The sequence below is a fragment of the Ipomoea triloba genome, chromosome 8, assembly GCF_003576645.1.
Source record: "Ipomoea triloba cultivar NCNSP0323 chromosome 8, ASM357664v1".
NCBI lineage: Eukaryota > Viridiplantae > Streptophyta > Magnoliopsida > Solanales > Convolvulaceae > Ipomoea > Ipomoea triloba.
In genome coordinates this window covers 18,580,585-18,595,904 of record NC_044923.1, presented here as the reverse complement: position 1 = coordinate 18,595,904, position 15,320 = coordinate 18,580,585, and the positions used below count along the sequence as shown (strand labels likewise).

Here is a 15,320-nt window from a genome sequence, read left to right as displayed (position 1 = left end):
GAATAGTTACGTTTTCTTTATAAAAAAAAAAGTGATTAAGTTTGTAGAACCAAATTTCTAAAAAGTGAAATTATTCAATGACCAAAAGTATTGTCTTCTCTATATTCATATAACATTGTGATAGATGGTCTCTGCAAGAATGGAATGCTTGCTGATGCTGGATTGTTGATGGGTTTATTGAAATTTACTGGAATCTCCCCAGACACAGTCACTTACACTACTCTCTGCATAAAAGGTAAAGTCATTGAGGCAAACAATATTCTGAATGACATGATGAACAGTGGTTGTACTCCTAATACTTACACCTGTAATACCCTGTTGCATAGTCTGTGGAAAGAAGGTAAGGCATCAGAAACAGAAAAGTTGCCGCAAAAGATGGGTTCTGGATATGGGGTTGATCCTGCATCATTTATGCCAGTTTTTTTTTTTATGGTTTACGTATAATGGAAATGGAAATGGAAATAAGCGTGAATCTGATGAACTTGATTGCTGACCATATGTTGGAGATGGTTTCCACATGTAATGTGGGAAGCAAGGCGTACCAAAATTATATGGATCGAAGTTAAATCGTGAGAGACAAAATAAGTATGGAACAGCTGACTGGCAGAAAATTGTGCACAGGTATGGTTTCTTTTATTTCTCCCCGGCCTCTTTCTGTTCTGTTTGCTTTGAATGGTTATTGCATTCTATTATTTCAAAACTTTATAGTGCAAAAGTTAAGTAGAAATGGCTCCATATGTGATGTGGTGCACCTTCTATTAAGCACTTGTGTGTACCACTGGCTCCTTCATTTCATGTAATCTTCATATATATTGTGCCCAATCTAGATGATCTGTACAGAGATGATGGCAGTGCAATCGCCATGAGAAGCTTGAAGCGGGTACTAAACGGGTGGAGTTTTCAAGCCCAAAAGGATGAGATTTTGGATAATTGGTGTTGGTTGAAGCTTAAAGTTAGTACTTTTGAGTCAATTGCCATTTGATTGGCGTATAGGCATCATCAAATCTTGAAACTATTGAAAAATGTATTTTAATTTAGTGGGTGTTGCTAATTCAAATACTTTTGATTCTTTTTCTCTAACTATTTATGATATATAGATTTCCTTTTCGGTGGGATACTTGTCCATAATGGTAGCAGCCTAGCAGGCATGTAAAAGCATTTTCTTCACCAAAAAACACAAGAATTGTACTATAGTGTGTAGCAAGTTGGATGAGAATTGAGAATGAAACAATTTGGTCTTTTGGAGAAGATGGAGGAGCAATAATGAATAAAGTTCCAGGTAAGTAAGGCAAGTGAAATCATATATATGTAAATTGAGCAAATGCTTGTATAGTATTTATAAATACATTGCATGCCCAACAACTTAAATAATAATATGAAGCTAGGCAGGCTAAGATTAGAGTACACATACACATTAATGACTAAACTATATATATATATATATATATATATACTCCTACTAGCAATATAATATAATAGTACAGTGACCGGGGAGGTTAAAGTAAATCAAAGTCCCAAGCTTAAATCCAAAGTGGGGCCCAGGGGGACAGCAGAGCTAGAAGGAGAATGATCCTGGTGGTGGGTAGCAGGTGTAGGTGTTGGTGTTGGCACCAAGTTCAAGTTGAAGTCCAAATAATTATTGGTAGAAGAAGAAGAGCAGAGGATGGGAGGTTGATGAATATTGTGATTATTGCCTCCTCCTCTAAACTTGTTATCCCTGCAGTGGAACCTCTTGTGTCCACCCAAGGCTCTACCACTGGAGAAAACTCTGGAACAGATGCTACAAGTGTGACGATGATGATGATTGTGTATGTTAATCATCTCATCATTATCTTCTTCTCTTATTGTTCCTCTTCCTCCTCCTCCATTAGTACTGTTCCTACTGCAGCAGCTAATGCCAAAACCTAATCCAACCGCTGCCTGTTGCGGATCACCCGAAGGCACAGCATTATTGGCCAGCAGTAACAAGCATGCGGCAACCTCGTGATCTTCCTCCGTCATTCCTCCTCCTACTCCTCCTCCCATCTTTTCTGAATAATAATAATAGTAGTAACCACCGGAGGGGGGCGATGATAGCCCTAGCCCACATTCATCATCATTATCATGATGAGGCCATGTACTGGAACTACTGGACGCGTCGTAGCAGTGTTGCCGGGGCGGGTCATGCTGTGATGGAGAAGGAGAAGATCGCCTGAAATTTGGGGGAGGATTAATGCCGCGCCACTGCCGCTCCGGGTGGCAGCGCATGTGACCAAACAGGGCCTTCCATGACCAGAACTTCTTACCGCACTCGCTACACGGCCTGGCGATCTTCGGTGCGTCCGGGTCCGGCGTCAGCGGCGGCTTCTTTGGATATTTCGGCTGCTTGCTGCTGCTGCTTGTACTGGCGCCCCCCATTCCTATGTGGTTTACTTTACTACTCTTTCTTCTTACTTTCTGCTTGAGGACGCCATCACCGCCCACTCCTACCACGTGCCGCCCCTGGAAAGTAGCCGTAGCCGTAGCCGCCGTAGCATCGCTAGCGCTTGATCCCGCCGGTGGTGGCAGAATGAAGTTACGAGTGTCATCACTGTTGCCGTTCATGGTATAGTATGCAGTAGATACCAATTGCATGCAATTCGTAGGACGAGAGAGAGAGAGAATTGAAGGGAGGAATTGAATTAACAAAAAAGTTCTATGAAATGGTGTAGCGCCCAACTATATAGTCTAATCCAGGAGCAGTTATTCCATTTTTAAATTTAAATAATAATAAAAAGTGGGATGGGTAGTTTCTTTCAGTTGCACATCGCTATCTATATATTATTAACTCCAAGGACAAAAGAGAAAATGGAAGAAATTGGACGGAGAAGATGGAGCAAATGGAGATTGGAGAAGCCAGCTAGCGCAGGCAGCCACATCCGATCCGATCCGATCCGCGCATATTTATATCGTGTCTTAATTAGCATGTGGATGTGGTGGCATATTAGTAATTAGTTAGTAGTTACACACTCCACCCCACCCCACCCCACTTAGTTACCCTCTATCTCCACTACTTCCGCTTTATTAACAAACCCAGCTATATTGTGGGAAACTGATCAGATCATCCACCCTATACTAATCAGTAATTTCCTCCCCACCCTGCACCCTCCTCTTTCCTCTTTTTTCTTCATTTCTTACAGTTTTACCTTACATTGTGCATCCATTTACTCTCATCTTTCTTACTAATTACTTGTGCTTCTTCCTTTCTCTCTTTTTCTCCCTCTTCACGCCCGTATAAGTAAAAAACATATATATATATATATATATATATATATATATGTAATAATAATAAAAGATTAACAACAAATTAAAATGGCCAACGCCTGCAAATTAATTCACTTCACTACACCATGTTACAACGGTATAGTATAGTATATGTTACAATTTGGAGTGAGTGTTTCTGGAAAGAAATCAATCAATCAGCTTTAATTTGCAGCAACCAACATAAAGCTACAGCGCAATTCTTCACAACATTTTTATTTACTTTTCACTGTTTGACTTCAAAGCAATGAATAATACTACACTATACAAACTTTGCTTCAAAATCTTGATTCAATACACTTGCTATATATATATATTATATTTCCTACATCTTCTCTGCCTGCCTCTTCATCTCCACCTTCACCCTAGCATGCTCTGGAATTCCAATCCTTCCCCAGTACATCCAACACTTTGACCCATCGCATTTCTTTTGCTGACCCATCCATATTCAACAACAAAATCAGTGTAATGCCACTACAACATATCATTTTGCCTACCTTCTACCACAAAACACATTTGCCAAATAAAATCAACAAAACCTCAACCCACTTCTTCTTTCTATGAGCAGGAAAGAGAGGCTTGCTTAATAAAAAAATTTCATGTTACCCTTTGTGTAACAATTTGACACCACTCGACAAGTACATCACTACTTATATCTCATCATTTATTTTAATTTACATTAAATTAAATACACCACTCATATCCTTAAGTTCATTTCGATCTTATTTGATTGATGATCAAGATAAAGATGCCCTTAATTCTGGTTTCTATTCTACTAGGGACCTAATTAAATGCAAGTAACCAATCAGAAATAGATAATAGGTGAATGATAAAAAAACATGAGGATTACCTTCCTCCAAGGCAAGCTGTATTGACCTCTTCTCCAGTTCAACAGCATGTTTACTAAGCTCAACTGAAGAGAGTGATCTAAGCACTGCTCAACAAATATTGAATTAGAAAAAATTACTGAAAAGATATGCCTAGAATTAGAAGATATTATCATTAAGAAGCCTCTGGATAGATATGATGTTAGAGGACATACTCTGGATGTAATCCTCTTGCTTTGATTGCTCCAAACTATTCAACAAATTCTGCAATCGGCAATATCGCTCTTCCCACTCTTTAAGTTTTGCTCTCTTTGGAGTATCCAACAGATGATTGATACAAGTGGTATGGAGATTACTTAAATTAGATAAAGGATAATTGTTCTTGCACTTCTCGGTAGAAGAACCCGCTGAAGGTTTCATAGGCAAGTAGCATACCAAGGAAGCCTTTGGAATTTCTAAAACTTTGGTTAAACAATTGCTAGATTCCTTCATCTGAACTTCTTGTTGGACTTTTTCATCCTGTTCGCCAAATCTTTTCCGCTCGCGTTGATCCTCAGAAGTTGTACTTTTATCTAATTCAGCATCGGGGGGTCTTCTTCTGACATAGACAAGATGCCCATTTTCAGAATTGCTTGTATTAGATGATCAAGATAAAGATGTCCTTAAATATGGTTTCTACTTTTTACTAGGGATCTAAATGGAAGTAACCAAGCAGAAATAAATAATAAGTGAATCATAATTGATAAAGACAACAACTAATGTGTGGATTACCTTCCTCCAAGGCGATCAGAAACACAATGTTGATCCTCGGAAGTTGTACTTTTACCTAATTCAGCATCGGGTCTTCTCCTGACATATACAAGATGCCCATTTCCAGAATTGCTTGTAGGGCATTGGCTTTGAAGAGAGTTTACAGGGCAATCTGGGTTGGATCTTTTAGAACCACAAATTTTAGAAGCTTCACCGGCAGGGCCATTATTCTTTTGAGATGCTGTACTTATAATAGATTTAGGGGCTAAATTTTCACACTGTGGAATGCTTTTAGCAGCTACCAGATCTGATGGTTGTTTGTCAGAATTGGGCACACTACTTTCAGTATTTGCTCCATAATCTCCAACTTTAGAATCAGCTGTTTGTTGACCCATCTGGAAAAATGGAACATTCAACTAAATCCAACCTTGATATGCATTACCCCGTAGTATAGCTCAACAAACAGTATCCACGAAAAGAAATACAAGTTGTGACATGCAAAGGAAGAATCTTAACAGTTGCATGAGACATGCATTATTTAGGCCATCTGCATTTTTCAACACGAAGTGCATATTAGGCAAACTCTACAGTAATTGCTACTCAGAAAATGAGATAAAAATGTCAGAATACAACAATAAAATAAACTCTAACTGTAGATGAAACTCCTAATTACCCCTCAGAACCTATGAATTGGTATGAGAATTTGTTTGATGTCAATAATTCATAATCTGAGGCTACTTTAGGCTTGAAGCCATCTGTGTTTTCTGGAAAGAAGATGTCTGCACAATAAATATTTAACTGACGAAAAACTGTTACGTGTAAAGACTAATAATTTTCTTGCATCAAACTTAAACTTCTGGAGGATGTCAATTTTGTAAAAGATTAGTGCTTTTTATGAGTTAGGTAAGTTGCTATCTTTTTTTAAAATTGTGTGTGTCACTGTGTCTTAACTAACCCCTCCAAAGACGGTGCTGGGTGATTTTTATTCATCACAACCAAGAAATATAAAGGAGAAAGGGCCATGGAGCCAAAGAGTACTAACCCCAAAGCCTTTGACAACTAGACTATGAGAAGATAGGGGACAAATCCCAACTCTATCAAATAAAAGAAAGTGTATGCAATCTCTAAGGTTCTACCTATAGCATAAATTATGATATTCAAAATCTACAGATGCATGAAACTTGAAGAACTTAAGCTCCCAATTTATTGTCATATTTCATCAAAAAGAAGCTAACCCTGACAGACCAATTTAATGTTAGGTATATATATCATTTTCATTTGTAAGTGATCAAAGAGGAGAAAGTCTTCATATATGTATATCTACAATTCAAAGTCACAATAACCCAAATAGTTGTTGCAGATAATTATCAGCTCAATAACTAAATAAATAAATACAAGTAACCAGAAGATAGCTAGGCCTAGAGATGCAAAAACTCCTCATCCTACAGAATCCAAACCCAATTGGGCACAATACCCAAAAGAAAACACGAAACAGAAGAGCAGATTTGAATGAATCAAGCCAATCAAACATCCAAACATCTGACTTAGGATAATTACAAAATCTCCGTTTAATTCTGTAAAATCAAGCAACGGTCGGGATAGCAAATAAAATCAGTGCAATTAAAAAAAACAGCAAATTAGCAATGAGAGGACTTGCTCACGGTAGCATAATTACATTTGTGAATAGTTTTCGTGTATACAGCTATCCACGATATGCATATATGTATATGAATTATAGGATTGCGTGATCGATTATTGGCTTAGGGCTGAGTAGAGAAATGGAAAAGGGAAAAGTGTAGTCACCTGAGAATATCGCAGCACAGAAAGCAAAGCAGTAGGAGAGACTGCGAGCAGAAAAAATGGAACCTTGTTTTGTTTATTCTTTCTCCTTTGCGTGTGTCTTACCGGAGGAGAGAAAGGAAGCAGCAGCAGCAGCAACTGAAATCAGAGCCCATAGTTTCCCCAGTTCGGTTAATTCCAACTTCCATTTTGGCCTTCATATCCCAATACTTGTTAGAAATTGCAATTACCTCCCATCTACTCTACCCAAATTACAACATACTTCCTCACTTTCCCAATTATTTATCACAACACTTTAACAACAAATTAGTAATACAATCTAGTTTCCAAAAAAAAAAAGCAATACAATTTAGAAATGATGACAATTGATTATTGGTTGTTAGAAATGGTTATAATTTTGGACAATCCAACCAAATTGATCAAATTGATCAGAAAGTCTAGTTCCTCCCTATGATCTTTTACATAGCATCATAACTTGTTATGGACTTTCTCGTAAATTTAAAAAAAAAAAGTAATTTTGATTAAAATTAAGATTAATTTATTTGCATTATTTGGGTAAGGTTTAGTAATTATTTTAGTTGAGTTTTATGCTTTATCTAATTAGAACTTAATTGCTTAGTACTTTGTATTCAAATTAAAACCAAAACAATACATTATAGAAATGCCTTTTTTTTATTATTAAAAATAAAATTTGATTTAAACTGACCCAAACAAATTGGTTCAATTCAATTTTTTTATTTGAGCAAAAATCATAGATTTGTTTACTATTGCATATATGCCGATATATGCATCTGTTGGGAAGTATATATCAAACTCAAAGGAAATCAATCGTTACAATACACCATTAAGACTACTACTTTTACGATAAAGGGTATCAGACATCTAGTCTAGTACAGACAGCATACATAAAAAGAATAGCTTTCAGCACTATAGAGCAGAATGAATATTCACAGCTCAAGGCAGGCATGATAACACCACAGCATCCTCCTTCCAAAATTATTCAGACTCTGGCTTGCAGGAAATATCACTTGTGCCCAAGATCACATAGGAGATGCTGATTTCATATTCTGCAATTGGCAGCTATAAAATAGAGGAAAACAAATAAGATTTAGTTGGTAATTGAGGTGCTACAAGGCATTAAAAGCACAATAACCACTTCTTGCGCCAAATCATCCAATCAACTATCTAAAACTATTGGTTTAGGAAAGAAAACCTTGTTAGTCTGACAGCCCAGTTCATTCATTAGAGCATCCGTAATAGTGGGTTTTTTTTTTGTGGTTTTTGAGGAGTTTTGTAAGTGTGATTAGGAAAGAGAATATGAGAGGAGAAAGAGATAAAAAATAGAAAAAGGAAAAACAAAAAAGCTGCGAAACTGACAGCCAACAGAGGAAATAAACTCGCCACAGGGCACGCGCCCGGTGGGCGTTAGCTGTGCGCCCAACGCGCACAGCGGTGACGGTTTGCTCAGTAATTTGTAATTTCACTGTTCCAAAAATTAGTTTTTGCAGATGAACCTTTCCCACTCTCTCTCCCCTTTCTCTTTCTTCCACCTCATCTTTTACTATTCTAAAAACCTCCAAATAACCTTTATAATGGATGCTGTATACCAACCTCTCATTGGAGAGCCAACACATTTTTCCTCCCCTAGATGTAGTCTACCCATAACAATACATTTTCAACAACAAATGTAATGTACTAAAAGAGCATAGCAATTGCCAATTAGAGAGAATGAGTGAGATAGATACTCACTACAATAACAAAATTGATTGAAATCAAGACTGATCCTGCCTTGTTTACTTGTATCGAATGAGTTAAACAGGTTCCTAAAAACCCAAAAAAAAAAAAAAACAAAAAAAAAAAACTTTAGTTTACCAGAACAAGTCAGATAACTATAAATGTGGAATCTTAGCTACATAACATACTAATGCCATCCGTGCAACAAGAGCACGGCCTATATTGGTCACTCACCGAGCAGACTGTACAAAGATACAAAGAGATATGAAATCATCAAGCTTGAATTTCCCATTCTTTGCTTTGTCAAAACTCTGAACCCATTAAGACCACATTAGTCAAGATCATCCTCAAAATAATTAACAAAACAATTTTTAGTACTATATCTTCAATATTTCCTTTGTGACTTCATTATTAGCCAAGAAAAAGAAAATCACAACTTTGTTGGTGACTGTAGAGCCCTGCATAAGCAACTAGTGCTCAAGGTTTCTGGCTCATGGAGGATTTAGGAAGGGAGATGTATGCCACCATGAAATTACTTTCTGAGGTTTTTCCCAGTCTTGAGGATCTAATGATTAACCACTGAGCATTTAGCCACTAGACCCAGCATGAAAACATTCAAGGGGATATATTTAAAAATCCTCACAAATATTCACCATTTGCAGCATCCTCATCCTTTTGGAGATAGAAGACCGAGAGCCATAAATTCTCAAAAGTTCAAAGGGGGCGTTTGGTTCTTGGAACATTTGATTATCCTAGGTTATAAAATTTTCTTCTAAAACATTACCTTGTGCATATTACTAGCATTGTGCCAATTTGTGTTTACTTAAGATTGAGAAATGTAATATTAATCTATTTAGTTGAGAGTAATCTTTTATGCAAAAAGCATTTTACTTTAATGGCCTTAATATATATATATATACACACACACACACACACACAAATTAATAAATAAAACGCACACAGAAATGTATGTATGTATTTATGTCCATGGAAAATCATACCACATAACCAACATAATCTTACAATACCTAAGGTGGAGAGGGTAATCACATTACCTTAACGTAGATTCAATATCTGATGCGGCAGTAAAGTTACATTACAGTGGGTTAAATTATAACTAGAAACAAGCAAAGTTATATAACATAACCATGCTCACATTACCTTAGTCATCTTATATGACTTGAACCAAACGCTCCCTAAATGGATACCCATCAAAAAATAGGGGAACACCACAAGTAATTTCATATTCTGGATGCATAATATTTAAGATTGCAAACACCATTTGTCGGAAATGACTCAGAAAAAGGGTATGGTGCCTACTTTATCTCAAGCAATCTTGATTATTAAAAATTTAACACAAAATACCTCACAAACTGTGTAGAATGCTGGGGAGTCAAGGGAGAACCCAATTCTAGTCAATGCCTGGATACAAAATATGTGTATGCAAATTAGAAACTCATGCAAATCATAAGTTGTGTAGGAATCAGATTTAAAGTTATAAATACATGGAATTTTGAATTATCAAAGTGAGTAAAGAACCTTCAATTAAATGAGGAGAACAAAATGGGCTTTTGATCAATTATAAGAGGTGTGAAGTTCTCTTCAAAAGGACAAAAGTTTGAAAGATGGTATAAACGTTACCTCATATACATCATCTGGCATAAGAAATCCACGACCCCTGATACAAAGAACAAAAGTATATATCTTGCAATTTCCAATAAATTTAAACTGTGTGCAAGGATTTCAGTTAACGAGTTACTCACCTTTCCAACTCTGAGAATACATTTTGAATCTGCAAAAAGAAAGCAGTAAAAATTCATAGCAACAAACAGAAACAATAGAGCAGTTAAAACAGTATTTGATGATAAGGCCACAACATAAGGGGGTCGAAGTGCCCTGCAAGCTCACAAGACAAGCACTGTATCCAGTGTTACAGCAAGAGATAGGCATCTAAAAATAAATTTTCAAAAAGATGGGAAAAGAACTGACCTTCTGAAGAAACTTGTTGAGCTCAGCAAACTCTGAAGAGAAAAATTTGAGGAAAAAGTGAAAAACTTAGCAATAAAAAATGGATAAAAGGACAGAGGGAGGAGTCGCATCAAAAGTAAGCTCATGTATTTGATCCAACACTTTGGTATAACTATTTCCTGGCATTAATTTGATATAAAATGCAAGCTTTCCAATCATCAAACATATTAAGGAAAGTTGGGATAAAAATTCATATAAAACAATTATTAGTGAATCTCAAATATGTAAAATCTTGTGCAATTTCATATCTTTTTTCTATTTCCTTTGGTTCCTTCCTAGTTCCTACATATCCTTTTCCTTTTCTTTTGCATCCTTCACCATGAAAATTATGTATACTAAGAATGATGATTGCTTAACTAGTAAGCTATTTGTTTTCAAAGATATACAGAGATAGATACACTTTGATTACTGTTGACTGTTTTAGAGGAAATTTCAATTATATTATGTAAAGAACTCCAAAATGCTTAGCAGAAGCAGATGAGTCCAACAGAGGCAATAAACAAAAGAGAACTATCCCTACCATCAAAACTCATGGTTCCGTTCCTGTCAAAGTCGTACATTCTGATCATCTGCTCCACAACGGAGATAGGGAATTCTAAATTTCCAATGGCGAACACACTCTGATCACATAATTCATCAGTGAAAAAACAAGCACACAACACAATGATTTACATTTCTGTAGTAGTACAGGAAAAGACAAATAAGCTGGAAAGCAAACGACCTTAAGTTGGATTGCAGTGATGCTTCCGGTTTTGTCCGAGTCAACCCGGTCAAACCACTCTTTCAGAATCGCCATCTTCTCCATTATCGTTTCGTGGTTACAGTTCTTGCCTTCTTGGTGGGGGAGTTGGAGAGTTTCATAGCATACCCTTTAAACGACGTCGTATCAAAACCGACAAGTCAAAACAAAAAATAAAAATAAATAAATAAAATGAAGTGGTACAACTACAAAGGCACAAGGTACCATTTCAACTGCTTGACCTTGGCCGTAGCTTAACTGCTTAGATTTCATTTGGGTGCGGAATCGGATTCCGACTCTCCGCGAAGGGAAACCTCTCCTCTGATCGCTCTTCTCGCCTCCGACACCTCACTAGCAGCAGCAGCAGCACTACTACTACTACTACTACAATGGCACTCAATCTTCGTCAAAAACAAACTGGTAATCCACTTTTACCTTTTACTTCCGGATCTCTTTCTATGTGGATGTGTAAATTGAGTTTTGAATCTGACTGATCCTTGCATTTTTACTGGATCTTGGATGGTAGAGTGCATAACGCGGATGTTGAATCTAAATCAGCCGGTGAATGCCGGAGGGACGGCGAACGAGGAGGTGTATAAGATCCTCATCTACGACCGCTTCTGCCAGGACATATTGTCGCCGCTCATCCACGTAAAGGACCTCCGCAAGCACGGCGTCACCCTCTACTTCCTCATCGACAAGGATCGCAAACCCGTCCACGACGTTCCTGCCGTCTACTTTGTCCAGCCAACCCACTCCAACGTCCAGCGCATCGTTGCCGACGCCTCCAAGTCTCTCTACGACTCCTTTCATCTCAATTTCTCTTCTTCCATTCCTAGACCCTTGCTGGAGGATCTGGCCTCAGGTACCCATTCCATTAATACCTTCTGTCAATTAGTAGCATAGGTTTTGAATTGGTGATTTGATTTCGTTTCAAGATCTGCTGTAGTAATCTTAGCTGGGAATTCATCACAGCCATGCTTCATTCTGTTAATACACCTTAGAAATTGGCTGCAGATCACCATATTCTTTTGCTTTGGCCTTTGTTTTATTTTGAAAGAAGATTGGATTCAAATGCTTGAGCTTAGTTTAGGTGCTTAAGAAATCCCCAGTGATTATATGATTTTATTCCTTACTTTGGTGAATGTATATGATTTTATTTTCCCCAGGTACTATCAGTTCAGACTCAATTCAGAGGATCTCAAAAGTGCATGATCAGTACTTGGAGTTTGTGACCCTTGAAGATAATTTATTTTCACTTGCCAACAAGAATTGCTATGTTCAGTTGAATGATCCATCAGCTGGAGATAAAGAGATTGAGGAGATCATTGAAAAGGTTGTGAGTGGTTTATTTTGTGTTTTGGCTACACTTTCTGTGGTACCAATCATCAGGTGCCCCCGTGGTGGACCAGCTGAGATGGTGGCATCATTGTTGGATCAGCGACTGCGGGACCATTTATTGGCAAAAAACAACTTATTCTCTGAAGGTGGGAATTTCGCTAGCTCATTTCAGAGGCCTGTTCTGTGTTTATTTGATAGGAATTTTGAGTTGCCGGTTGCTATTCAGCATGACTTTAGGTATAGACCCCTTGTTCATGATGTTCTTGGGTTGAGATTGAACAGGTTAAGTGTGCAAGGGGAGAAGAGTGGGATGAAATCTTTTGAGTTGGACAGATCTGATCCATTCTGGATGGCAAATGGGTCATTGGAATTTCCAGAGGTGGCTTTAGAGATTGAGAACCAGTTGAATAAATATAAGAAGGATGTTGAGGAGGTAAATAGGCGAACGGGAGGTAATGATGGGGCTGAGTTTGATGGAACAGATTTGATTGGCAATACAAAGCATTTGATGAATGCTGTTAATTCCCTCCCTGAGCTGACTGAAAGAAAACAGGTGATTGACAAGCACACTAATATTGCAACCGCATTGTTGGGAGAAATCAAGGAGAGGTCTCTAGATACATATGCCAAAAAAGAGGATGATTTGATGGTCAGAGGTGGCATTGACCGCAGTGAGATCCTTGGAGTGCTAAAAGGAAAAGGGACAAAGGTGGATAAGCTCCGGTTTGCTATCATCTATCTTATTTCAAGTGAAAACATCCCTCAATCTGAAGTTGAAATGGTTGAAGCTGCTCTTAGAGAGTCTGAGGTAGATACAAGTGCATTTCAGTATGTAAAGAAAATAAAATCATTAAATGTTTCTTTAGCTTCGGCAAGTGCAGCCAGTAGGGGAAACATTGTTGATTGGGCAGAAAAGCTATATGGGCAGTCAATCAGTGCTGTAACTGCTGGTGTGAAAAACCTGTTAGCCAGTGATCACCAATTAGCTTTGTCTAGAATTGTTGAAGCACTAATGGAGGGGAAGCCAAACCCTGAAGTTGATCCTTACCTTATTTTTGATCCCCGTGCTCCCAAGTCAAGCGCTGGATCAAGTAGCAGCCATCTGAAAGGGCCATTTAGAGAAGCTATTGTGTTTATGATTGGAGGTGGAAATTATGTAGAATATGGTAGCTTGCAAGATCTTGCACATCGGCAGCAGCCACCCAAGCATATCATATATGGAACCACAGAAATTCTTACAGGAGGTGAGTTTGTTGAGCAGCTTGCATTGCTGGGTAAGAAGATGGGATTAGGAAGCAATGGGGTAGCTGCCCCAGCCCATTAGCATGTATGGGTTGCATTTATAATCTCAGAAGCAAACCAATTGTTGTTCAGTGTGTCTTAGGATGCGCTTTAAGCAGGGTGATGTTATGGACAAAATGATATATTTGAACCCAGAATGAGGTTTTTGGCCATGATGCTCATTTTCTTTATATATATTGTAGAAAAGATCTTGTTATGCTATTTCTTCTCGTCCTCCTTTGTTCTGTATTCTTTATCTTTGATGCTTTTTTTTTCTATTCTTTTCTTTGTAAACGGAAGGAGCATCCTTGGAAGTTGCATTGGTATTACTTAACAGTTCATGTAGGTTCATAGTGATGGACTTTTCTGTTGCATTGTTATTGTTGAACAGTTTTAGTTGATGTAGGCTCACAATGGACTTTACTGTGGTGCAATATGCGCACCGTGCATACTTTTTGTATTACGTGTTTTCACTTTTGCCATTATAGAATTTTAATGTCAATTTGATTGCCGTGTAGTTAGTTGTTGTACTACAGTAGTTAATAGTTAATGGTACAGTAAACTGATATAGGGTTGTACAGAAAATGGTTGACTTGACCAACTTTGTCTTATTGACTCAGTCAAGTTAAAACGGAATGGTTGTTTCACTTGTTTGGCTTAGCTTATTGAAACCAATCAACTGAAATTTGAAACTGCTTGGAGTAGCATCTTTTATCATCTTATTGAATTGAAATTTTTAAGAGACTAATATAAGTTTTATCTCTAACAAGATTAATATGACCTTATTTAATTATCTCTAACTTTCCTCACAAAAGACTTACTTTTCTTACATAATTTTTTTCAAAGTTAATTTAAACGAACAAGATTATTTAATGGAATCTTAAACTTACATGATTGAAAATCAACGACGTTGTTAGACCTTTCAACTAGCCCATCAACGATATTGTTAGATCAACTAACTAGCCAGTTCTGCCATAGTAAACAAAAATCAACGGTATTATTTAATGTTCTTGGTTATTCTATTTTTTTTTGTTTTATATTTTTAATGTTGTTGTCTCGCCATAGTAAACAAAAGTCAACGGTATTGTTTAATGGACTTGGTTATTCTATTTTTTTTAATTTATATTTTTAATGTTGTTGTTGTTGTTACAATAATACATATCCTTATGATAAGTCATTTTACATATTACCAGCTAACATTAATCAATTAACATAAGGACCTAGCAGTGAGTTTTGAAATAATGAGGCGATTCAACTTGTGATTAACTCCCCAAAATTCTATGTTTGGTGTCCAAGGAGGTAAATTTGCCTATTCTAAAAATGTAGCCTCCTAGTTTGATCCCTGATATTTAGAAGTTGACCAGCCTTTTATCGGCTTTTAACCATTTGATTTTGATCCAAATTTGATATTCCGATTAAATTTTCATTTAGTAAACGTTAAATTTAAAAGTAAGAATGCAAAAATTAACTTGTTACTGAGATGAGCAAAATGAGTTCATAAACTTCATACACTAAACTCATCATTTGTGGGTATGTGAAGT

At 37.1% G+C, this 15,320-nt stretch overlaps 4 protein-coding genes across 6 annotated transcripts; 1 reads left to right on the top strand and 3 right to left on the bottom strand.

Moving 5' to 3' along the window:
* Positions 1-1,506: 1,506 nt before the first annotated feature.
* On the bottom strand, positions 1,507-2,583 carry LOC116027076 (zinc finger protein ZAT2-like). The gene has a single exon (XM_031268503.1). The coding sequence runs from the start codon at positions 2,581-2,583 to the stop codon at positions 1,507-1,509; it is 1,077 nt and encodes a 358-aa protein (XP_031124363.1).
* Positions 2,584-3,325: 742 nt separating this feature from the next.
* LOC116026707 lies at positions 3,326-6,836 on the bottom strand. Of its 3 annotated transcripts, none has more exons than XM_031268072.1 (6): positions 6,660-6,836; positions 5,373-5,403; positions 4,878-5,251; positions 4,322-4,704; positions 4,130-4,213; positions 3,326-3,712 (listed from the first exon to the last, which is right to left on the bottom strand). In XM_031268072.1, the coding sequence occupies exons 2-6, from the start codon at positions 5,385-5,387 to the stop codon at positions 3,645-3,647; spliced, it is 924 nt and encodes a 307-aa protein (XP_031123932.1). In that variant the 5' UTR covers positions 5,388-5,403; positions 6,660-6,836; the 3' UTR covers positions 3,326-3,644. The 3 variants fall into 3 exon arrangements, with proteins under 3 accessions (XP_031123932.1, XP_031123933.1, XP_031123934.1); XM_031268073.1 differs by having other exon boundaries at positions 4,322-4,701; XM_031268074.1 differs by lacking the exon at positions 5,373-5,403.
* Positions 6,837-7,371: 535 nt separating this feature from the next.
* On the bottom strand, positions 7,372-11,244 carry LOC116026613 (sorcin-like). Its single transcript, XM_031267942.1, has 9 exons — positions 11,140-11,244; positions 10,939-11,038; positions 10,380-10,411; positions 10,154-10,182; positions 10,032-10,068; positions 9,756-9,812; positions 8,625-8,701; positions 8,406-8,479; positions 7,372-7,736 (listed from the first exon to the last, which is right to left on the bottom strand). The coding sequence occupies exons 1-9, from the start codon at positions 11,221-11,223 to the stop codon at positions 7,717-7,719; spliced, it is 510 nt and encodes a 169-aa protein (XP_031123802.1). The 5' UTR covers positions 11,224-11,244; the 3' UTR covers positions 7,372-7,716.
* Positions 11,245-11,417: 173 nt separating this feature from the next.
* LOC116027433 (SEC1 family transport protein SLY1) lies at positions 11,418-14,281 on the top strand. Its single transcript, XM_031269067.1, has 3 exons — positions 11,418-11,577; positions 11,684-12,022; positions 12,327-14,281. Exons 1-3 carry the CDS (start codon positions 11,547-11,549, stop codon positions 13,820-13,822), a joined length of 1,866 nt encoding a protein of 621 aa, XP_031124927.1. The 5' UTR covers positions 11,418-11,546; the 3' UTR covers positions 13,823-14,281.
* The last annotated feature ends 1,039 nt before the right edge of the window (positions 14,282-15,320 follow it).